The sequence below is a fragment of the Cucurbita maxima genome, unplaced genomic scaffold (assembly GCF_002738345.1).
Source record: "Cucurbita maxima cultivar Rimu unplaced genomic scaffold, Cmax_1.0 Cma_Scf00005, whole genome shotgun sequence".
Lineage (NCBI taxonomy): Eukaryota > Viridiplantae > Streptophyta > Magnoliopsida > Cucurbitales > Cucurbitaceae > Cucurbita > Cucurbita maxima.
The window spans coordinates 568,241-593,749 of record NW_019272021.1 but is presented as its reverse complement, the minus strand read 5'-3'; the positions used below and the strand labels follow the sequence as shown (position 1 = coordinate 593,749).

General features: G+C 36.4%; 1 protein-coding gene, 1 long non-coding RNA gene and 1 pseudogene across 2 annotated transcripts; 2 read left to right on the top strand and 1 right to left on the bottom strand.

The window, feature by feature from the left end:
• Nucleotides 1-1,499: 1,499 nt before the first annotated feature.
• On the top strand, nt 1,500-16,219 carry LOC111480054. Its single transcript, XR_002717744.1, has 3 exons — nt 1,500-1,714; nt 2,185-2,187; nt 16,209-16,219. It is a non-coding gene; the product is annotated as an uncharacterized LOC111480054 (long non-coding RNA).
• Nucleotides 16,220-18,799: 2,580 nt separating this feature from the next.
• On the bottom strand, nt 18,800-19,714 carry LOC111479987 (expansin-A25-like). The gene is made up of 2 exons (XM_023124924.1): nt 19,541-19,714; nt 18,800-19,467 (listed from the first exon to the last, which is right to left on the bottom strand). Exons 1-2 carry the CDS (start codon nt 19,707-19,709, stop codon nt 18,845-18,847), a joined length of 792 nt encoding a protein of 263 aa, XP_022980692.1. The 5' UTR covers nt 19,710-19,714; the 3' UTR covers nt 18,800-18,844.
• A 3,579-nt stretch (nt 19,715-23,293) lies between these two features.
• Nucleotides 23,294-25,509, top strand: part of LOC111479218 — an 11,565-nt pseudogene continuing 9,349 nt past the window's right edge.

Genomic DNA, 25,509 nt, shown 5'->3' with positions numbered 1-25,509 from the left:
TTGATTCGAGATCTACGCACTTATTTATATCTGTTTTCGTCCGTCAAGCAAACTTTGTATTAGAACCTCTATTAGCACCTCGGCAAGGGTGGATTTGATTGTTGCTTATAGGGTAAAAGATGGTAAGTGATAGTATCAAGAATTAGCATAGTGGTAGACCTAACGGTAGTTGACATAACTGAGTATGGTATGATATTGAGAATGGATTGGTTAACGAAAAATCATGCTAGTAGAGACTGTTACAAGAAAGAAGTGGTGTTTACGCCACCGTCCAACAGTAGATTCAAGTTCAAGGGTAAGAGTCTGAAAATTAAGCCTAAATTGATATCAATTATGAAAGTGAAAAAGTTGATTCAGCATGAAGCGTGGATATACTAGTCCATGTCGTGAATACCAAAAAAAAAAACTTTCCTAGCCGTAGTGCCGATTGCAAATGAATTCCCAAATGTATTCCCAGAGGATTCATTAAGAATTCTATCGTTTCCAAATGTGGATTTTGAAAGAGTTGGAACCAGGTACCGGTCTTATCTCTAAAGTCCCATATCATATGGCGCCAACTGAACTAAAAGAACTCAAGACACAACTACAAGAGCTACTGGATAAAGGATTTATCAAGCCTAATGTATCTCCTTGGGTTTGATGGTGTTATTGTTAAGAAAAAGGATGGTCTGATGCACTTATGCATGGATTATAGGGATCTGAATAAGAGAATGGTGGAGAACAAGTATCCCCCTTCAACGCATTGAGGACTTATTTGATTTGGTGAAGAAAGCAATGATGTTCTCAAAAATTGACCTTAAGTTAGGTTACCACCCGGTAAAGATAAAAAAGGAAGATGTGTCCAAGACAGCATTCAGAACAAGGTATGTTCATTATGAGTTTGTAGTTATGTCTTCTGGACTCACTAATGCCTATACAGTGTTAATGGACCTGATGAATTGAGTGTTCAAGGAATGTTGTGATACTTTTGTCATAATGTTCATAGAAGATATCCTAGGATCCTCAAACATATCAAGAACACAAGTTACACTTTAGAAAGGTCCTAACAATTTTGAGGGAGAATAAGTTGTACGTAAAATTCATCAAATATAAATTTTGGTTACGTGAGGTCTCGTTCATGGGGCATGTTGTATCTGAGAATGGTGTGTCAGTAGATCCTGCCAAGGTGGAAGCAGCCATTAAATGGGCTCGCCCAACCATTGTCATTGAGGTACGTAGTTTTTCTTAGGTCTAGCATGTTACTACCGACGCTCTATACAAAATTTTACCAAAATAGTCTCACCGCCTATGAAACTGACTGAGAAGGGTATGTCATTCATTTGTATGGACTGAAGATTACGAGGCAAGTTTTCAGGATCTGAAGGTTAAGCTAGTGATGCACCAGTACTCACGATGCCCAACGACACAGGAAACTACGTGATTTACAGTGATGCTTCCAAGAAGGCCAAGGATGTGTGTTAAGACAGCGCAGGAAGGTTATTGCATATGCATCCGACAACTGTAGGACCATGAAAAGAACTACCCCACGCATGAATTGGAGCTAGCGGTGGTAGTTTTGCGTTAAAGATATGGTGACACTATCTATATGGAGAGAAAACTCAAATCTACACTAACCAGAAAATCCTAAAGTATTTCTTCACTCACGAGCTAAATATGAGACAACAGAGGTGGTTGAAACTAGTCAAAGATTATGACATCGACATCCAGTACCACTGTTGAAGATGTCCTGAATTGAAAGACGACTCATTCATGGACGTTAATCACAAGAGAGCCTCGAGTATAGACAAATTTTGAGTAAATTTATATCTAAATGCTTGGTATGCCATGCAAAACAAGGCACTTAAACAGAGATCGACAGAATTATTGTAGCCTTTCAGTGTGCCATAATGGAAATGGGAGAATATAGTCATGAAATTTATAGTAGGGCTACCAAGAAGGTTGAAGGGTTACACGATCACATGGGTGATTGTGGACAGATTGACAAAGTCAGCGCATTTCCTTGATGGTAAAGCCACCTACACAATTGGGCACAACTGTATATGAAGGAAACTGTTAAACTTCATGGAGTTCCTATGTCAATTGTATCAAACTGAGACCCACATTTTACGTTGGCATTTTGGCCCGGACTCCAGAAAGCGTTAGGTATTCGCCTAGATTTTAGTACAACATTCCACCCACAGACAGATGGTCAGACGGAACATTTGAACAAAATTATAAAGGATATGTTACGTGCCTGTGTGTTAGACTTTGTAGGTAGTTGCAATTTGAAATTGCACCTCATATAATTTGCCTATAATAACAACTTCTAGGCAACGATTGATGTGGTACCGTATGAGACGTTGTATGGAAAACGATGCAGGACTCCACTGTGCTAGGATGAGATAGGGGAACGTGAATTGGGCGTGGAGTGTGCAGGGTATAATCTTGAATGATCCTAGTGTATACTATTGGTGCATTGTTCATGTCATACTCTATGTAGGATACACGTATAGCCTAAGGGAACGTGAATTAACCTTAGGTTTACTTGAAACTCATGTCATACTCTATGTAGGATACATGTATAGCCTAAGGTAACCTTAAGCATTCCTAAATCCATGTCAGGTCGTGATTATTTTGTAAGAAGGTCTTAACGGTGGTATTCATATTCTTAAAATTCTCAGTACCGGTCATAGGGCAATATAGTAATTTTTCTACTTAAACCATGGCTTAAGCCCTTAATGTGTTCCAATGTCATGAAAGTTTCAAATCATTTAGAGGTCATTAAAATCGTGAACCGTAGGTGCCATAGTGTAGGGAGATTATGGTCATTTCACACAACTTTTTTGGTTTTGCTACTTAGTCATATTCAATTACCATCCAATTTCATATATAACTTTAACATATCACATTATGCTCGGCTTTAAAATTTCATAGACAGCAACAGAGTTCATTTAGTGAGTTATTTTAACGTTACTTGACTCTAGAGAAAAAATGGAGTGTTTTACTTCCACATATAGACTCACCCACACTTTCCAATTCTTTGGACAACAAAATCATTAAAACTTGTTAGTCAGCTTCAAAACTCATCCAAAACCAAATGGCTTAAAATCTTCCTAGTTTTGACCTCAAATTAGTTAATTTCACATACAAAGCTTCAAATTGGCTATTATTGGTTGGCAGCGCATCTGCTACAACAAATGAGTTTGATGGAGTGCTTTGATGGAGTGCTTTGATGGAGTGCTAGAGAGTGTTGTTTCCTGGAGGAATAATTTTATACCTATCAAACCAGACTTATCTTTTTTGAGTAATTTTTTCCCTATTTTCTCATATCATACCTTAACTACACTCTAATATTGTTGTAAAAAAGTCTTCAAAAGAGTAGACGGTATCAAATGGCAATATTTGGGAATAGCCCAAATAATATAATAAATAAATAAATAAACAAATCAAAAAAAATAAAAAAAAATTATATAACCCCTTCTTTCTTCAAACCAACCACATAATATCACCATTATTGCAAAAAAAATGTCTTATTTGAGAATAAAAGGAAATAGCGTTGATCGATAGGTAGACGCAGATTTATGTGAAGAAATTTCATGAGTTATTAAATCTTCCTTTTCAGCCAATTATATTGTGACCAATCAAGAAAAAAAGAAAGGTAGTTTTCTGTGGTCTCCTACGAGACCAGAAAACTCTAGAGAACGTCAGAGTTGTCGTTCCCGACGACCCACGACCAGAGCGCCCCCTCGGATCACCATAGCACGCCCAAATCGTCTACCACCTCGAACACACACCAACTACCTGCAAAAGAGAGAAAAAACGGAGAGGGAGGTGAGAGAGAGAAGAGAAAAGACCAACGAAACTCCATCGAAGAGAAACCCAACAAAAACCAACGTCGAATTCGTCGTTTCTTACCATGAAAGGAACCACAGAGGATTGTACACACATCGGGAACGAATTCCGACGATCCATACTCGACCTACACCCTCGGAAAAGAAGAACCAAACCAACGCCATAAAGGGGAAGAAAGAGAAGAGGAGACACGAAACCAAAAGGAAAAGGAAGGAAATGGACGTCGAAAATGGCGTTACCGAAGGGAGACGGAAATGCCAGCGAAAAACACAGAAAACCGGGTAGGGAAGATGAAACCCGACCCGTGACCCGGACCCGCTCCTCCAACCCGTCTACAGCAACCATCGCCTATGTGCCTTGATCCAACCCAATCCACGCCTCGGCCTAACCCAATCAACAGCGACCCAAAACCGCAAACCAAAAACCAACTCGTGACCCAGTCCGATTTCTGCAGCCCAATACCCTTGGCCCACATGTCAGTCCAGCCCACCTACAATCAGAATCCCTACAGCCCAACGTCAGGCTCCATCCAAGAACCCGTGATTGAACCCCAACCCGCCTGACGACCCGTGCCTCGACCCGTCTTCAAACTGCACATGTGGCCTCTACTGGTGGCACCACATGTCAACGTCTGACGCAAAATATCCCCGACTCCAATGGCTTAAATGGCTTTAGCGGTGGCTCAACGGCGACTTCTCGGCTCGATAACCAAATTTTGACCTATTTGGCACCATTTCGACCCTCTCCGACCTGATTTCAACCTCGTTTAAGGTAAATTAGGTCATTTTAAGGCCGTATTTCACAATTCCAAGTTGAATTATGGTTATATTTGTGAAATACTAACAAAAGATGTTGAACGATCCAATAGATACCAATCACCGACAATAGCATAGGATGATACGAGGAGATAGGAGCTTATGTTATAAATTATTTGGGAGTATGTCGGCTACGGCCTACCAAGTAAGTGGCCCTACCTTCGTAGGTTATAGCAATTGAATGTTATATGCTAGCATGTGTCATAAATTGTATGTTTAAACCATTAATATTTAATATTATGTTTATATTGTTTTATGTGACCGTTGGGGTGATTACTGTATGAATTCAATGTTATAAATGTTATGTTAAAAGCTTGAAGCATTATGTTATGTCTCCTAAATTATATTTATACAACATGATATGAATGACATGAAATCACAACAAATGGCATGAAATATTACCCGTTAGAATTATGCATGATATGAGAAAAATGAGAAATGATATAATATGAATGAAAAATGATAGCGGGGTTATATTTAATAATGTTGAAAATAGAAAAATATTGGGACCTTATGCATTATGTGTGCTCTGGGGGATACCTCTATTCCATCACGAGGGTATGGACGTGTACATCATTAGGCAGAAGAACTATCATTATGTTTTACATAATGATGTCATGACGGTTACTAATTCTAACGGGTGTCCGGCATAAAGATTTACTAGAGCATGCTCGCCCGACAAGGAAAGGGGCCCAGCGGTGTGTGGACTTACTAGAGAGTCCATACTGACACGTATGGGTTGTGTGTAGGGTATATGGTACACATCTAAGCTGCCAGTTAGGATAGTGTCGTAGGAAAATAGACTGATGTAATATGTCCCATCATTGCATTTGCATGTTCTTGTTGCATAACCCCGATAGGGGATCGTTTACCGAGTATTCTTAAAATACTCAAGCCTCGTGCTACTACATTTTCAAATCAATGCAAGGCGTCCCTGTGAAGCCGACGAAAGCATCACAAATCCCGTGACCTTGGCACATGCATAGGATAGATTTGCATTTCAATTTACTAGTATAGGTTAGTATTGATTGAATTATATTTGCATTAATAGTATAGGTTAGTATAGGTTGAATTGCATTTGCATTAATAGTATAGGTTAATATAGGTTGAATTGTATTTTCATTGAATAGTATAGGTGGGTTGTAATTGCATTTAATAAAATATAGGTTAGTATAAGACATTTAATTCAGCATTGTTTTTACTTCTTTCTTTGTAATTGTTATTCCAAAGGTAATAAATGAGGCGCCCCAGAGACCTCGATATCATGACAGGCGACTTGCCCCGCGTCCAGTAGATTGAACCCCAGGATCGGAATGCAAATGTGGGAAACAACACTGGGACAAATGCTTGGCAGGCTCTAAGGTACGTTACAGGTGCGGTCATGCAGGTCAACAACTCAATTTTGCACTGGAAGGGACACAAGGAACCCAAGGGAACCCCTTAGAGGCCCGATTATTTGAGAACACGTCATGCTTTCTATACTAGGACACTTTGCATTAATATTGTCTGATTCGGGCTCTACCCATTCATTTGTTTCTATGTCATTTGTTAGTCAAGCAGGGTTTACAATAGAACCCTTATTGCATGTGTTGTAGGTCAATACTTCAGCGGAGGTAAACCTATTTACTGAAAATAGAGGAAAGGACATACAAGTAGTAATAGCTAGACAAACCATCCAAGTAGACCTGAAAGTAGTAGATATGACGGATTTCGATATCATCTTAGGAATGGACTAGCTAGCCAAAAATTTTGCTAGCATAGACTGTCATAAGAAAGAAATAGTATTGACACCACTAAACGGACTTACCTTTAAATTTAAAGGACCTTGCACGGGCACCACCCGAAAAGTAATATTAATGATGAAAGCCAAAAACTTGGTACAACAAGGGGGTGGGCAATCCTAGCCTGTGTAGTAGACACAAAAGAAAAGGAGAAAATTATGGACACGAAACCCATAGTAAACGAATTCCCAAATGTCTTCCTGGAGGACCTGCTAGTAATCCCTCCTTCATGAGCAGTAGACTTCGGGATAGAACTTAAACTAGGAATGAGACCCATCTCTAAAGCCCCATACCGCATTAAAGGAAACTGATTAATGTTTATTCAAGGATAGCTACGACTTTTATAAAGCCTTACAAAACAAAATAACAAACAAACAAAATAAAAAAAAAACAAATCAACTCCTACAAATTAGCTATTTGAAAACAAATAGAAAACTACTGCCTATTAATTAGCTATAACATTGCAGACCAAGTCCGAAACTTCTACAAATTCCTCCCCGTAAACTGAAGTATGCTGAAACAGCATCAGTTTACTCAAGTTGTCGAACTCCAAGCATGCCTCAGAATTTCACAAATTGATCTAGCTTAATTGGTTTAGTCATTATGTCTGCCACTTGATCTTCAATTCCACAAAACACTAACCTCACAGTCCCATTAATTGACAAATTACGCAAGTAATGATACCTAACATCAATATGTTTTGTCCTTCGATGCATAACTGAGTTCTTAGACAATTTGATTACTAAACTATTGTCACACATGATACCGATGCACTCGATGCTTAGAACACCTAGCTCCTTTAGAATTCCCTTAAGCCAAACACCATGACATGCACTTGCAGTGGTAGCTACGTATTCAACTTCTTTAGATGATAGTGTGACAATTCCCTACTTCTTTAAACTCCAACATATTGCTGCTCCATTTAGAAAGAAAACATAGCCTGAAGTGCTCTTCCTGTCATCAATATCTCACACATAATCACTGTCGGTGAATCCCAAAAGATTTACCTCCTTACTCCATTTGTAATAAACTCCAACATCTAATGTGCCTTTTAAATATCTCAGTACCCTTTTAGCAATCAGCATATGTTCTTTAGGATCAGCCATATAACGAAAAATAAAGCAAACCACAAACATTAAGTCGGGGCAAGTTACCGTAAGGTACATTAAGCATCCTACTAGTTGTTTGTACAATGTTGCATCGACACTTTTGCTGTCTAACTTTGACAAGAAGGTGCCAGGGACTATCCGATTCTTTACAGCATTACAATTCGACATATTGAACCTTTTCAATACTTCCTTAGCATACTTCTTTTGGCACAAATGAATTCCTCCTTTGTTTTGATAAACTTCAACTCCAAGGAAGAACGTCATTTTCCCTATGTCTGTCATCTCAAACTCCTGTTGCATTGATAACTTGAAACATTTGCACATATTCTCATCATCTCCTGTATAAATCAAATCATCAACGTACAGGCAAACCAACAACAATTTTATTCCAATTCTCTTCAAGAACAAAGTGTGATCATAATTACTTTTCTCAAATTCTTCCTTCTTAAAATAGCTCCCGATTTTGCTGAACCAAGCCCTCGGTGCTTGTTTCAGGCCGTAGAGAGTTTCCCTCAGTCGATAAACCTTGTTCTCTTCTCCCTTCTTGACAAAACCTTCAGGCTGATCAACATATTCCTCCTCGTTTAATTCACTATATTGAAAAGCACTTTTGACATCAAGTTCATAGATGCACCATCAACGTTAAGCTGCTACTGCCACCAGAATTCTAATTGTATCCCATCAAGCTATTGGTGCATAAACTTCATTGTAATCTACTCCAGCCTTCTACGAGTATCCCTTAGTGACGAGTCTCGCTTTACATTTGTCTACTTTGCCTTTTTCATTCAGTTTCGTCTTAAAGACCTACTTTACACCGATTTTCTTTGCTTGATGCGGCACAAGCTCCCATATCTGATTTTTTTCAATAACTTGAATTCCAGGCTTCATAGGCCACTTCTTTTCCTTTACTGCTTCTTCAAAGTTCACAAGATCATCATTGGAGATGTGAAAGCAAACCCCCCCTCGAATTCTTCTACAAATAGGTGTTCACTTGTTTCAAAATTGCGTATCCAAACTGGCTCTCTCCTTTTTCTTGTTTGTTGTGGCAACTCTGGGAAAGATTCATCCATTTCTTGGATTTCTAACCAATCATTTGCTTCTTCATTTGAATCTCCTTCTTCATCAATCTCTCCTCCTTCCGATTCTTGTGCAGCAATATTATCATCATTTCCCCAAACCAACACATCTTGCTCTGCATTTTTTGTACTTGAATTCCAGTCCCATTTTGCACCTTCTTCAAATATGACATCCCTACTCACAATTATCTTCTTTGTTGCTAGATCATACATGCAATAGGCCTTAGATTCATCATTAACTCCAAGTAAGACGCATTTGAGACTTCAATCATCAAGTTTGGTTCGATTCTGTTAGGGAATATGGACATGTGCAATTGAACCAAATACTCTAAAGTATTCCACATTTGGTTTTATGCTCAACCACTTCTCTCAGAAACCATGTCCTTGATTGCCTTTGTGTAATTGTGATTCAGAACATGAGTTGTCCATCTAGCTGCTTCCGGCCACAACTTCTTCGACATCTCTTTCTCAGATAAAAGACACCATACCATGTTCATGATGGTCCGGTTCTTTCTTTCTGCAACTCCGTTTTGCTGGGGAGTGTAAGCAGCTGTTAGTTGTCGCTTGATCCCGTTATCTTTGCATAACTTATTGAATTCATTTGACGTAAATTCTCCAGTCAATTATGAGTCTACGTATGGCTGTTTTTGCTTCATTTTCAATAAGATTTTTGAAGTTTTTGAATGTTTCAAAGGCTTCTGGTTTATCGGCAAGAAAATAAATTCATGTCTTGCGAGAAAAATCATCCACAAGTACCAGCAAGTACCTTTTACCACTGTGAGAGGTTGGAGTGATGGTTCCACAAAGATCTCCATGAATCAATTTCAGTTTGTTTAATTCTCTTCGTTTGCTTTTCTTTGGAAATGTTTGCTTCCCAACATTGCAACTTTGATAGCTTCTTTTAATTTGGGTAATCCTTCCACCATTTTTTTTTTACTACATGATTTAAATAGATTTACTATTCAAATGCTCATACCTCTTGTGTCATAGAGCCTCCAAGTCATCTTCTATTTTCAAATATTTGTCAACTAATGACTTCATCTTTGCATGAATTGAGAACATGTGATTCGCCGTCATTTGTGCGTTCATTATCAGACCCCTTTGTTGATGATAGATTCTGTAGATTCCTTCTTTGATTAAGATCACCAAACGCTTCTCCTATAGCTGCCCTATGCTTAGCAAATTGTTGGTGAGATTGGAGACATAGTAGACATTTGTCACAGTTTGTGTGATACCTCTCTTCCTTCAACGGCCAATTTTAGCTATTTCCCAACTTGATAGTGTGTTTGAAACTTTCGTCAAGCTCAAAGAACCATATTTTGTCCCCTGTCATATGATTTGAGCACCCGGAATCGAGAAACCAAATACCTTCTCTTTCAACTTTACCTTTCTTTGTGTACGTCATCAATAGCAGTTCTTCCTCCCCGTCAAATTCAGCATAATTGACAGCTTCTTTTTCTAAGTCCGAACATTCAAATTGGTAATGTCCTTGCTTTCCACATCAAAAATAGTTGATGGTCGATCGATTCACAAAAGATCTACCTCTTCCCCATCCTCTAGAGTAACTTCTTCCTCTCTGAAATGTCCCTCTGTCTCTTCCTTGTCCATACCTTGGTACATTCTCCACCTGCAAAACCTGTTCTTTGCTCCTCTTATCAATCACCTTTTGTTCATGTACAAGCAAAGATGCTTGTAATTCATCGACTGTTAATTGGTCAATGTCCTTGGATTCTTCAATTGAGCACACTACGAAGTTGAATTTATGGGTGAGACTTCGAAGTATTTTCTCAACAATTTTGACAACCGGCATATCTTCTCTGCAATTCCTCATGTCATTAGCAATAGACATAACTCTTGTAAAATACTCAGAAACACCTTCTCCTGCTTTCATCTTTAAAGTTTGGAATGTTCTGCGAAGTTGTTGTAGTTTGGCTCGCTTCACTCTAGCATTTCCTTGATACTTGAGTTTCATTGAATCCCACAATTTCTTGACAGTATCCTTTTGAATGATAGTTTTCAGAATACTCTTATCAATGGATTGAAAGAGATAATTCTTTGTTTTTAGATCTTTGAGTCTTGCTTCATCGATTTCCTTTTGCTGGGCTGCGCTTAGTGCTTCGTTTCCTTTTGGTTCTTCGAAACCAGATTGAATAGCACTCCAATATTCCTTAGAACGCAAGAGATTTTCCATGACCAAACTTCAATGCTCGTAGTCTCCATCGAATTTAGGAACACATGGTTTAGCAAAGCTTCCTGAATCACTTGCCATTTGTCAATGGTTTTCCTCTCCAACACTCAATTTGTGTATTTATTTTTTCAGGTCCTTACTCTGATGCCAAATAAAGGGAACTTATTAATGTTTATTGAGGGATAACTAGGGCTTTTATAAAGTCTTACAATACATAATAACAAACAAACAGAATAAAAAATAAATCAACTCCTATAAATTAGCTATTTGAAAACAAATAGAAAACTACTACCTATTAATTAGCTATAACGTTGCAAACCAAGTCAGAAACTCCAACACGCATGGCCCCAGTGGAACTAAGAGACAAGACTTGTTAGACAAAGGCTTCATTCGACCTAGCATATCCCCTTGTGGTGTACCAGTGTTGTTTGTTAAAAGAAAAGATGGTTCAATGCGTCTATGCATCGACTATAGAGAACTAAATAAGAGAACAATAAAGAACAAATACTCACTACCACGCATCGAGGACCTATTCAACCAAACTATAACTAATGACAGAGATGTATCGAAAACAGCATTTCGAACCAGATATGACCATTACAAATTTGTAGTGATGTCGTTTGGCCTCACCGACGCCCCAACGATATACATGGAATTAATGAACCTAGTCAAGGAGTGCCTAGATGCGTTTGTGATCGTGTTCATAGATGATATCTCAATATACTCGAAAACGGACCAAGGACACCAAGAATATCTCTGAAAAGCTCTAACTATCTTGAAGGAGAACAAGTTGTATGCCAAATTTAACAAATGTGAATTTTGGCTACGAAAAGTTTCGTTCTTAGGACACTTAGTGTCTAAAGATAAAATTTTAGTAGATCCCACTAAGATAGAAGTCGTCACAAAATGGGAACGCCCAACTACAGTCACCGGGTTCTTGGGATTGGCAGGTTACTATCGAAAGTTTGTCCAAGACTTCGTTAGAATAGCCTCGCCTCTTACCCAAATGACAAAAATGGGTGTACCTTTCTCATGGGACGATGCCTGTAAGGCCAGTTTCCAAGATCTAAAACAAAGACTAGTGTCTATTATAGTGCTCACGATCTAAGAAAGCTCGGCGAGATATGTGATATACAGCAACCCATTCAAAAAAGGGATAGGTTGCATATTGATGCAACATGACAAGATTGTTGCGTACACTTCATGCCAATTAAAACATTACGAGAAAAATATCCTACACATGACCTAGAATTAGCTGCGGTGGTTTTTGCATTAAAAATTTGGCGAAACTACCTTTATGGTAAAAAGACCCAAATTTACACGAACCATAAAAGTTTAAAATACTTCTTCACACAAAAAGAACTGAACCTGAGACAACAAAGGTGACTAGAACTGGTAAAAGACTATGACATAGATATCCAGTACCACTCTAGAAAAGCAAACATAGTCGCAGATGCACTAACTCGAAAAACGGTACACTCATCGGCCCTCAACACAAGAGAGCCACGAATGCGAGTGAATTTCAAATGAGCTGGCATAGCGGTAGTAACCGAAGAGGTTATAGCTCAAATAGCCTAGCTTACAGTGCACCCACACTCAGACAGAGGACAATAGGTCACGACGAGAGGATCCTAGCCTAAATAAAATTCAAGACCAATTAATAGCAGGCCCAGTGAACATTTTTTTCTAAGTCATCAGACGATGGACTGTTATGCCAAGAACGTATATTTGTCCCAGCTGTGAATGAAATAAAGAACGAAATAACCGAGGCACACAACTCACTCTTCTCGATACACCCAGGTGGTACGAAGATGAACCAAGACTTGAAAAACCACATATGGTGGTGAAGTATATAAAAGGATATCGCGGAGTACGTGAGTAAATGTTTAGTGTGCCAACAAGTAAAAGCCTCTAGGCAGAAAATGACCAAACTACTACAACCACTAAGTATATCGGAGTGGAAGTGGGAGAATATTGCTATGGACTTCAAAGTAGGCTTATCCAGAACACTAATGTTGGAATTTATGCCCTAAAGTCTGGTAATTAATTGTTTAGTTTTTAACAATAATTTTATTATTTTATTTGTAATTTAATTGTTATCCCTTGTATGAACATCCAAGGTTATTAATGTAATCTTGAATAGTTTGTGGTTGACATTACAAGAGGATCGTGTTCAAGTAATAACCTAAAGAGTCTTATAGTATATGGATAACGTTGGGTGCCTTGTCCTGGTAACACTATTGATACGACCCACTTTGTAATCGTTACAAATAATTTGATTCAAATCGTTCATGTATAGACATGTAAGTGGGGGTATCGTATACAATGAGTTTGTATAAGACTGGTCCACGAAATATTTAATCTCTCTTTACAAATTCGTTAATTGAAAAGATTAATATTTCACGTGATGATCATATGCGACTCGATCTTAATCCTGAGCGAGTTAAGAACTCCTGTCTGTGAGCGCTTGTCCTTTAATTTACATGGGTGAGAATGACTCTTTTAGCTTATTAAATATGTCTACTATTTTGGGGACTTGCCAAATAGGAAGATAGGAACATAATATCATGAGATAGAATTCACTTCTTTCCATATAAGGAAAATAGATGAGTTGTTTTTCGAGACTTGAACAATAGGCCCCACCCTCTCATTGGCTCGAGAGGGACTTGATTTATGATTGGATCATAAACAAATTGTTCATTAGAGAGGATCAGTGGCACTTAAGGTGAATGATGTAATTACAGGGGTAAAACGGACTTTTGACCCAGCCGTAATTATGAACAACTCGTGATGGATCGACTTGCTTATAATGATTATATCAATGGACATAATTTGTCCTACAGTGCATAAGAGTGCAACTCTAGGTCAATAGTGGAGTTACCTATAGTTAATGAATGAAAATTGATTAATTAAAAAGTTTAATTAATTAATTTTATATTATTATAGCTTATATTCTATAAATCTATAAGGTCTCCTTACTAGCTCATAGAAACGCTAAAAGGTTCAATTTATTTAAAAGAAAATTTGAAGTATTCAAATTGATATTTAATATATTAGATATATTAAATATAAAAGAAAAAATAAATTTAATTTGAAATGTCTAATTGATATTTAATATATTAAATCTATTAAATAAGGAGAGAAAATATATTTAATTTGAAGAGTTAAAATTAATATTTAATATATTAGATAGGTTAAATATAAATGAAAAAAAAATATATTAACTTGAAGAATTTAAATTAATATTTAATATATTAGATATATTAAAAAAAAATATTTATGATATTAATACAATTAAATATTAAATCAATCTATTTTGATGCATTAAATAAAAATATATTTAAAATTTGAATGAAATTCAAATTAGATATTATGTATCTTATAATATTTAAATATGATTTGTATAAAATATTATATCCTAATATATTAAATATCCACATATATTATTTGACAAAGATTCTCCAAGAGTCCCTATAAATATGACCTTCGGGGTTTAGGCAGAGACATGAATCTCTCCTACAGAGAAATAAATTACATGTCTAGAAAATTCTCGAAACTATTCTTGTCCAATCCTTTCGGGATTTTCTTTCAAGAAGCTCACATAAGCTTTGACGTTGTGTTCGAGTCATAACAAGGAACATATGGAATGTTGGAATGTTGGAATGTTGAAGAGCTTGGACAAGTCATAGTCAGGAAGATCTCATGGAATGTTGAGAGCTTGGAATGCTTCAAGGAGTCTTACAAGTTAGGGTTTCTACAAAGGTAGAGTTCTTACTCTCGAATTTATTGTTTTTCTTTTAATTCTTAATAAAATCAAAACGGTTCTCAATGCTTCCACTATGTGGATGAAGAGTTCAATCACTTCAATTAAAGGGCTACACGATAATTTGGGTAATTGTCGAAAAACTGACAAAGTCGGCACTCTTCCTACCAAGTAAGGCAACATCTATAGTGGACAATTGAGCTCTATTGAATGTGAAAGAAATCATGAGGTTGCACGAAGTCCCAATATCAATAGTATCGTCCTGGGACCAACATTTTACGTCGGCCTTTTGGCGTGAACTCAAAAGACTGTTGGGTACCTACCTCGACTTTAGCATTGCCTTTCACCCGCAGATTAATGGCCAAACAGAACGATTGAACCAAATCCTAGAAGACATGCTGCAATCATGTGCTATGGACTTTACAGGAAGTTGGGACACCAAACTACGTTTGGAGTTCTTGTACAACAATAGTTTCCAAGCCACAATTGGGATAACACCGTTTGAAACGTTGTATGGAAAACAGTGTAGATCTCTGTTGTGCTAGGACGAGGTAGGAGAACGATAACTAATAGGATCAGAGTAATTCACGTAACAAATGAGGCAATATAGAAAATTAAAGCAATGATGTGGACCGCAGAAAGTAAGGCTAAAGAGCTACGCCATAGGAACTTGGTGGTCGAAGAGGGTGACTTGGTATTCCTAAAAGTGCTCCCATGAAGGACATCCTAAGATTCGGATGTAAGGGTAAGCTAAGCCCCCGCTTTATTGAACCTTTCGAAATCCTAGAACGAATAGGCTCAGAAGCATATAAGTTGGCCTTACCACCTTCACTCTCGAGCGTAAAAGACGTATTCCATATGTCCATATTGAGAAAGTATATTACAGACCTTACGCACGTGATAGACTACAGGCCCCTCGAGATTGAGGAAAATTGAGTTACAAGAGAAACCGAATAAGATTCTAGCTCGAGAAATGAAAGCCTTACGTAATAGGGACATAGATTTCGTCAAAATACTATGGCGAAATCATCCAAACGAAGAAGCTACGTGAGAATGAGAAGAGAGAATAAAGAAAAAAATACCTCGATACTTTCGAAGACAACAGTTCTTGATAATATAACGTATCAGGAAAAAAAATGTTTCAGACACGTTTTTCGTGGTCACTAACGAGACTTGAAAACTCTAGCGAACGCCAGAGTTTTCATTCTCAACGACCGACGACCGCACCACCCCCCTCGGATCATCACAGCACGCCCTAAATCGTCAGCCGCCTCGAACACACACCGACGGTACAAAAGAGAAAAAAAACAAAGAGAAAGGGGAGAGAGAAGCGAAAAGACCGACGAAACTCCAGTGAAGAGAAACCCAACTAAAACCAACATTGAATCCATCGTTTCTGACCAAGGATGAAATTCGACGATCCACACTCGACCTACACCCTCGAAAAAGAAGAATCTACATTCGACCTTTGGGTACCTTTTCAGATCTGAGGATTCGGACCTCTACGAACCAAACCAACACCATAAAGGGGAAGAAAGAGGAGAGGAGATACGAAACCAAAAGGAAAAGGAAGGAAACGGATGTAAAAAACAACGTTACGAAAGAGAGAGGGAAACGCCGGTGAAAAATGCAGGTAATCGGGTAGGGAAGACGAAGCCCGACCCGTGACCCAAATCCATGACCTGGACCCGCTTTTCCAACTTGTATGCAGCAACCATTGCCTTCGCCTAGAAATATTCGTGCCTCGGCCCAACCCAATCCAGGCCTCGTCCTAACCCAATCAACTGCGACCCGAAATTGCAAACCAAAAACTGACCCATGACCTAGTCCAATTTCTGTAGCCCAATACCCTCAGCCCACACATCAGTCCAGTCCACCTGCAATCAGAATCCCTGCAGCCCAATGATAGGGTCCAGCCCAGAACTCGTGATCGAACCCCGACCTACCTAACGACCTGTGCCTCGACCCGACTTCAACTTGCACACGCGGTTTCTCCTGGTGGCGCCAAGTGTCAAAGTTTGACGTAAAATCCCCAACTCCGACGGATTCTCGATTCCGGTGGCGGCTACTCAGCTTGAGAACCCAATTTTGACTTGTTCGACCCTCCTGAACCTAATTTCAACCTCGTTTAAGGTAAATTAGGTTATTTTAAGGTTATATTTCATAATTTCAAGTTGGATTAGGATTATTTTTGTGAAATACTAACAAAAGGTGTTGAATGATCTAATAGGAACCAATCACGGACGATAGCATAGGACGCGTACAAGCAGTTAGAAGCTTACGTTATAAATTATTAGGGAGTACGTGAGATAAGGCCTACCAAGTAAGTGGCCCTACCATTGTAGGTTATAGTAATTAAATGTTGTTTGTTGGCACGTGCCCGTTGTTTCGCACGTGTCATAAATTGTATGTTTAAACTATTACGATTTAATACGTAAATATATGCAATGTGAACGTATGCTGGAATGAATTGATGTGCATTATAATGTGATGTGATATGTTATGTGAATGACAAGATACGACTATGAGATGTATAAGAATGATAAGACTATAACAAGTTTAAGAAACGATACGGTTAGGATATGCATATGAAAATGAAATGACTACGAAATGTTTACGATGAGATTATAATACGACATGTGAATAACGAACATATATATGTTGTGATACGATATGAAATATGTTATAATACGAGATACGTGACATGTTTACGATATGATATATTATGATACAACGTGTTATGATATGATATGTATATGTTGAAATTTATTATGTCTGGAAGCTTAGAACGTTATGATATGACATGTTAATGTAATCTAAATGATATGATATGATTGACATGCAAAACGACGAATTAGCATGAAATACAACCCCGACGTATACATGAAAGTTATGATAAATGGTATGATAAACAATATGAGAAGTGATGTGAGAAATCCACGACATCAATTGTTCATAAAAGAAAATTATGATGAATAATGAAATTTAAATTTTTCATGGATCATCCAACTAACAATTACGATATTTATAAGAGTAATAGAGGTAGGGTTTGCACATCACCATAAGTAACGAGGTGAAAAAAAAGTAGGCAACCAAAACATGGTAATTTTTTTTAATGTTAATTCGATTTAGGTGGATGAATAAATAACTATTACTATTACGAAAATTTACTGTGGTTAAACTTAATGTAGTATTTTTATAGAGGAAATGGAATTAAAAATGTGAAATTAAATTGATTTTCCTTATTAGTGTATTCAAGGTTGGCAAATCACGAAGAAAAGGGAAGGAAGATCTCATGCCTCGCCACAAAATGGAAATGCACGTGAAGTATCGTCCATTCAATGACGTGGCTAATGACAACTAATTATTTAATTCTATAAATAATTATTCTTATTTAATTTATTGTTTTCCTTCATTTTCATTTTCATTTTTATTTTTATTTTTATTCCCAAGAATAAAAGGTTAGATTGAGTTATATATATATAATTGAGTTAAATTTTTGAGAAATTAAAAAAATTAGTTTGATCCATAAGTTCACATTTTTTAGTCACATCAACTCGACCAATAAAAAAATAGGGTTACAATCCAACTCATTTTACTTCTCCCCTATTTTTAAAAATATTAAGAATATTTACAATAATGTTTGTTACAGATGTTAGTGATGTTGTATAACTTTAAATGTATAATATTTGAATTTAATAAAATTGTAATAAGTATGGAGGACAAATATCATTTTTTTAATAATTAAAAAAATAACTTAATAACCTATCTGCATGGTTGAAGTCACCAAGCCAACTAACCCAAAATTTATATGGGTCTTAAAAAAAATTTAGTACGAATTAGCATACTTGTGTATGTCGGGACAATCTTATTAGTTGACTTGCATTTTTTAAAATCTTTTTAGATTACAAGTAATTTTAGCACCAAGTTATATATTGAATTATACGTGAAAAAAAAATGTTATATATAATTTCACATTTTTAATATCATCCCTTATTAGAATCTACAACAAAAAGAGTATAATTGGAATAATTATTAGTATGGTTGGAGTTAACTCTTATTGGAGAATTGAAATTTATGTTATACCGAGAAAGAAATGGGAACTAAAAGAAGTTTAATATGAAAACTTAGAAAAGGGTTTATTAAAAGGTAGACGAGAAATGGGTGACTTTTTGTAGTACACTTATTTGTAACTTAAACTAAGGTAGCAACATGGGCTACTACTAAGCTGCTTTATTTAAGTCACAATTAGGAAACCTAAATCTGCTTTAATTATGCGATTTAGAAATTATGCTTGCCTTCAAAGGTTTGGCCGAACTGCCAAGAGCTAGGCACGACATTATCAAATTGAAGGGTTCTCAAATCACTGGTAGTGACTTGAAAGGACAGGCTCTGGCCCACAAAAACGGTACCAGTCTCCCAATTTTGGCCCCAGTTCTTTGACATCTTAAGCCACCCAGTAGAAGAGCCTTTAATGTTAACACCAACAACATCACCAGCACCTCCAACATTGAAGGGTAGGACGATCAGCCAATATGGGTTCCCATTTAATTGGAACCGGATGCCACCTTGTTTCTGGCAGAGTACCCTACGATAGCTAACATTGATGACACCAGCACGATAAGGGGCGATTTTAGTAAACATGTAGAGAGAAAGGTCGAAGTGCTCTTGGGGTGGATTGCACCAAATGTCTTCTGTTTTCGTGTAGTTTGGTGGGCAAAAGTTTGTGGCGGTTATTTTGATTGTCCCCGAGTTTGGTATGCACGAATAGTGTCCTCCGGGCAGACACTTTAACTCGAAGCATGCTCCACAGGTTAGACCGTGGTTGAAAAGTGCTGTGCTTATCGCCGCCGTCTCTAGCCCATAACCTTGATCGTGTAGGTTTCCATACCCGCAAGCTCCCTCTGTTGCAAGTAACAAATAACGTTGATCTTAACATCGTATAAATATTAAAAGATAATGAGAAGATAGTCTTACGCATAGTTTCGCCACCCCCCATGTCACCGTAGAAGGTGGCACGAGCATTGCGCCATGCACCGTCGATCTTTTGGATACCAATGGGATCAAGGAGCCTACACGCTATGGGGTCTGCCAAAAAGCCTGCAAAACTCAACCAAAGGAACACAAAGTTGAAGGAATTAGCCATTGGTTCTTGTTTCTCTCTTGTGGTAGAGAAAAGAATGGTGCAAAAACATGAAGTGGAAGTGGTGAATTTATAGGGCACAAAATGGATTTAGAAATGGATATATCTGAATTGGTATATGATCAATGTTGGTAAGCCACGAACGGGAAGGGAGAGAAAGATCCTATGCTGTAATGAAGCCCAAAAATGCAATTGAGAAAGCATTTGGTTTTTTTTTTCTTTTTTGCATTTTGAATTAAGGAATTTCATACTCATAATATTTCAAATGATACTAAATAATTCTCTCCATTGGCTTTTCTAAATGGGGAACCCAATATTAATATTTTAGAATATGGTGTACATCTTTAATAAATAATAAAATAATTCTTCTTTCTTCAATATCTTCATCATACAAATAAAAATTTTAGTTTTTATGAAATTAAATTAGATTACCCACAAGTTTGATAAAAGAATCGAGTGTTGAAGGAGCCTCAAGCACCAATTCTCAATCTTGTCCGCCATTAAACAGAAGGGGTTAAAGCGTGAAATTCCTATTCGAGCCTACAAGCAAATTTGTCGAGACAGACCAATCCCATTCGATTTTTGAAACTTCAAGGAACATCTCCATAGAAGACCACGAAACGTTAACAAGTCCGGAGCGTGCCCAATTGAAGAAAGTCATATTCGGATACAAATTGGGAAGTTTGATCGAACTCCCATCTACGGTCCATTTTTTTCTTAAAATTGAACCTTCCTTTAACTTAAGAAGATTAAGATAGAATAACTTACCTTATGTTGAATTAATTGTTTAATGATCTTAAGTTTCTTTTCCAAATCTTTTTGAAATATTTCAACAAAAGTCAGAATGATGGTTCTAAAGAGAAAAAAAAAAAAAAAAAAAAACAGAAAAGAAAAGATTTGCAAATTTATTTGGGGAGAAAAAGGAAATTGGCATTTAGTTCCAGCAGATATTAATAATTTTTATTGGTAATTTTTAGATGTACCGTCAACCAACTTAATTTCTAAGAATAAGAACGAGGGATGACGAATTGATTCAAGGCAAGTACAATATCTTCTATAAAAATAATAATAAAAGATAATGAAATCTTTAATAAAAATAAAATTGTATAGATAAAGTCTCTTATGATGCTCGCAATGAAGTCTAATACATGAAACATTGTAAAATATAGAGAATTGAACTTGAAATTGATGTCATGGGTCCACTTAAATTGATTTGGATACAAAGAACAAAAATTGAACTTTCGTTAAGGATAAATTGGTGACACCCGCCTAAGCTAATCAAGTGATCTTACTATCTGCAAGGTTATATTTGATGCTAATACGTGCCCTGTGGTTCTGAACGTATCTTAAATTTGATATGTGTGAATTGTTTATGAATCGATATAACTATGGTATATTATGTATGTGTTATGATATGTGAATGATATGATAACTCTTATGTTATGATGTGTTCAATGATATGTGTGAGATAAAGATACGAGAGGGATGCAATAAATGTAATGTAACGATATGACTAAGATATGGTTGACCTAACGATATGGTTAGATTATGTATAGAAAATGATATGATTATGATAGATAGATAGAATGATATGGTTAGGATATATTCCTGAAACGGTATGACATTTTTGTAATGGTATGACTAGGATATGTTCATGAAACGATATGGTTAGAATACATTCTTGTAATGGTATGACTAGGATACGTTCATGAAATGATATGGTTAAAATACATTCCTGTAACGGTAAGACTAAGATATGATCATGAAACGATATGATTTAGGATATGTTAGAATACGATATGACTAAGGTATGTTTATGAAATGATATGACTTTGAGATGCATAAGGACAATACGACTATGACAAGTTTAGGAATCGATATGGCTAGGATATGCATATGGAAACGATATGACTAAGGTATGTTCGTGAAATGATACGACTATGAGATGTTAAAGACGATAAGGCTATGACAAGTTTAGAAAACGATATGACTACGAAGTGTTTACGAAATGATATGATTATGATACGACATGTGAATGACGGATATATATATACATACATACAAATACACACACACATATATACACGTACATATGTGAATGATATGATGTGTGTGTGTTTAAACCTCATGCATTGGGAGATACCCCTGTTTCTTTATGATGGTACGGACGCGTACACTACTAGGTAGGAGAACAATCATCATGTTTGACATAATACTGTCGTGACGGCTACTACTTCTAACGAGTTTCCTGCATAGAGAGCTACTAGAGCATGCTCGTCTGACAAGCAACAGGGCCTAGCAGTGTGCGAACTGACTGGTGGGTCCACACTCACACGTGTGGGCTGTGTGTAGAGTATAAAGTACACATCCAAGCTACCCATTAGATAGTACCATAGGAAAACAGACTGTTATGATAGGTCTCATCATTCCATTCACATGTTCTTGCATTTAACCCCAATAATGGGGTCACTTACTGAGTATTTCTTTAAATACTCAAGCTACGTGATACGTCTATTTCAGGTTAAGGCAAGATATTCCTATACGGCTGACGAAAACATCGCAACTCGAGACCATGACACATGCATAAGATAGTCGCATTTATTTTCTTAGACTTAGGCTAGAATAGAATGTTTTTAATTTAAACGTTTATTTATTTTACTTAATCTTTTGTTATGTCGTGTTTTCAAAACATGTATGTCCATGACTGTATTTTAAGATGAAGGTGATGTTTTATGAAGTTTCAATGAAGTATTTTCGCATTCAATCTTCATGATATGTATACCGTGGTGACTTTAAATTAACTAGAAAATTTTAGGTCGTTACAGTTGGTATTAGAGCTCTAAATTATAGATCTTGTAAACTAGCCTACGATGTAGACTTGACATGTTCCACAGTCCAATCGTTGATGCCCCGTCTCCGTTAGATATGCCAGATGTAAAATAAGAAAATGAAATGTCGTTGATTGGGTATGTTGTTACATGGTCATTATCAATTATGAGTATTTTGACACATTGACTGTATTATAGTTGACTTAATTCTATGTTTGTTATAATATAGAATATGATATGATTTATCAGGCATGGAATACCAATTAATATATGGTAAGTGAGGACTTATTAAACGTTAGTGTATGCATGGAAATGATTTTGCTAAAGAAGGTCATATGTTTTAGTAAGACGTTTAGAACATAAATAAATTACAAATAGATGTTCATGCATGATGCAGTAAAGTAGAGAAAAAATAATTGATTAAAGAAAATTCAAATAATAATTTTTTTTCTCTTCGAATAACATAAACATTTAAAGCTGGATGATGGTTGAGAAAATTAGGAAGATATTAGTTTAATTTTAAATATATAATTTTAAATTACAATAATTTATTATTGCAAAGAGTAGTTTAAATTGCGTTTGTTTTAAGCGTTCCGTGGCAGCTTCAAACTTAAGGGAGAGGGAAGAAAAAAAAAAAAAAAGAAAAAATCATTATTTTATAAATTTCTATCCCAAAAAAAATTCCAATTTTCCCCGCCATTTGCTTCTCTCTCTTCCTCTGTCGTTAGGGCTCGTCTTCATCTCCATTTCCCCTCTCTAAGCTCAGCTTCCGCTTCAGAATTCCATCTCCATTTCTCTTCCTTCAACCTCTCTACTTTTCATGATCTTTCTCTGCGGATCGCTCTCTTATCAATGAATTTGTCCCCCTCCGCTTCTGCTTCTTCCTCTGCCTCCGCTCACCTTGACATCGGCTTGTCTAATTCTCTACACTCCGAGGTTGCTCCCTGCTTGCCTTTTGCCATCGCTTCCGGTCTTCTTTGGCGCATCCTACCGTGCTCCTCCTCTTCGATGAACCGGACGGCAGCTATGCTACTTCAAGGACTCATCTTCTCGCTCAGTCTAAGAACATCGCTGATCTGCTTCGTGCTACTGACGTGTCTTACTTGTGAGGTTTTTTTATTTTTTATTTTTTATATATGTATATTTTTTGGTTTTTGGAACTCAATTCTGGTAATTCGACTTTTGTAATTCTTCACTTCGGTTGGCTGCATTTCGGTTCGGTCGTTCTGGTTTTCGGATTTGGCGGTGTTACTATTTCAGTCCCCACGAAACGCCTTCAGAAATTCATTTAAAAAAAAAAAAAAACAAAAAAGAAATCTGTACTTTTTGACCGTTGATTGAGGATTATTCTGTCTTGCGGTTATAATTCGTAATGCAACTAGTGTTCTGCTTTTGGAGTTTAAATTAGGGATTTTTGAAGTTGGAACTACCGTATTAGTGCGAATGTCTGCATTTTTAGCCTTACTATTTCAAACTTTAACCGTGGTTACTGTTCATATTTCATTCATAGTCTACTAATTTTAATGTTGATTCTGCATTGGAGTTGTAAAGCACCTGTTCTTTATGTCATTTTAATCCTGGAAGTTTGTAGGCTACTAGGCGTCACCGCTATTTAATCTTGGGAGATTTACTCTTGCTTAGCGCAGAATGCTCCTATCACATGACTCATGCATGCCATGCTGCGTGCTCTATCTCTTCCCTCACCAAATTTAATTATTGAAAACTATTGAATCATTAATAGGTTTTGATATCTGTCGATTAACTAGAGTTGCATTACTGAATTATGTTGTGCATTGACTCCTTATTTGGCTTAGTGATTCCTCGTTCCTAAGGCCTTTAGGTGGCTGTTCTCTTTTTTGTCTGCCCAAAATAGTTGATCTCACCTCCTATAAACTAAAAAAAAAAAAGAAAAAAAAAGGAAGAGTTACATGCTATAGTTTTCTTTCCAAATATCTATTTGCTATTATCGTTCACTTTGATGTGATCAACAGGAATCTCAGAGAAGATGCCAAGGTTCTTCAAGAAGGGCCTGTGGAGCCTTTTGATCTCTATGAGGAAGTTCTTCGCTATGGTGCTGATGCCTTCAATTATACTGCTCGAGGTAAACGAAGTCTTGAAATGTTTTTCTTATTTAATGGAAATATTAGTGAGTTACGTTAACTGTATCTTGTCATATTTTGAAATCTAAATTGAGGGCACAAATCATCTTATTCCACTTCTCCGAATTAACGAAAAAGCTTTTGAATCTCTTATTCTGAGCAAATTTGGCGTGAAATTATATTTATAAATCATAAAACTAGTTGTCATTACCCACAAATATTAAGTTGAATATAAACAAATATTAATTAATTTATGGACGTGTTTTACATTACAAATTTATATAATTATTATTTTACAATATCCTAAAATTTGTAATATATTATATTATACATATTTTAACGTAAAAAATTGAATTGAGTTTATAACATGAAACACTGTGTTTATTTAAAGTTTTTACCTGTTTTAATACAAGCCTGCATTTTAAATTTTAAAATTCAAAATCTAAATACACTGAAAACATAAAAATGTTGTTTGTAGGCTTTGCACTATTTGGTTCATAAAATTCAAAAATAGTTTTCAAAACTATATCTGTGAAATGCATTTTCATTGAACTTGGTGAATCCAAATACATAGAATAGAGTTCAAATTGCTTATCAAACAAGTCTTTATCTTCTTTATATTGTTTAGATTGATTACCTAACAAGCCCTTATCATCTTTTAATTGTTTTTGTATTAGTGTGCACCATTCTGCTTCTTGGTCCTGATCTCTCTAGAAATATTCTTTATAACTAGTCTTTTGATGTTTAAATGATCAAGGGCTCTTCTTTTGTAGTTTCTTAAGGGTCTCTCTACCCCGGCTCCTAAATTGGTCTTGGTTATATTTCTTTGGAATACATTCTTCTGTTTTTTTTTTTTTTTTTTTTTTTTTTTTTTTT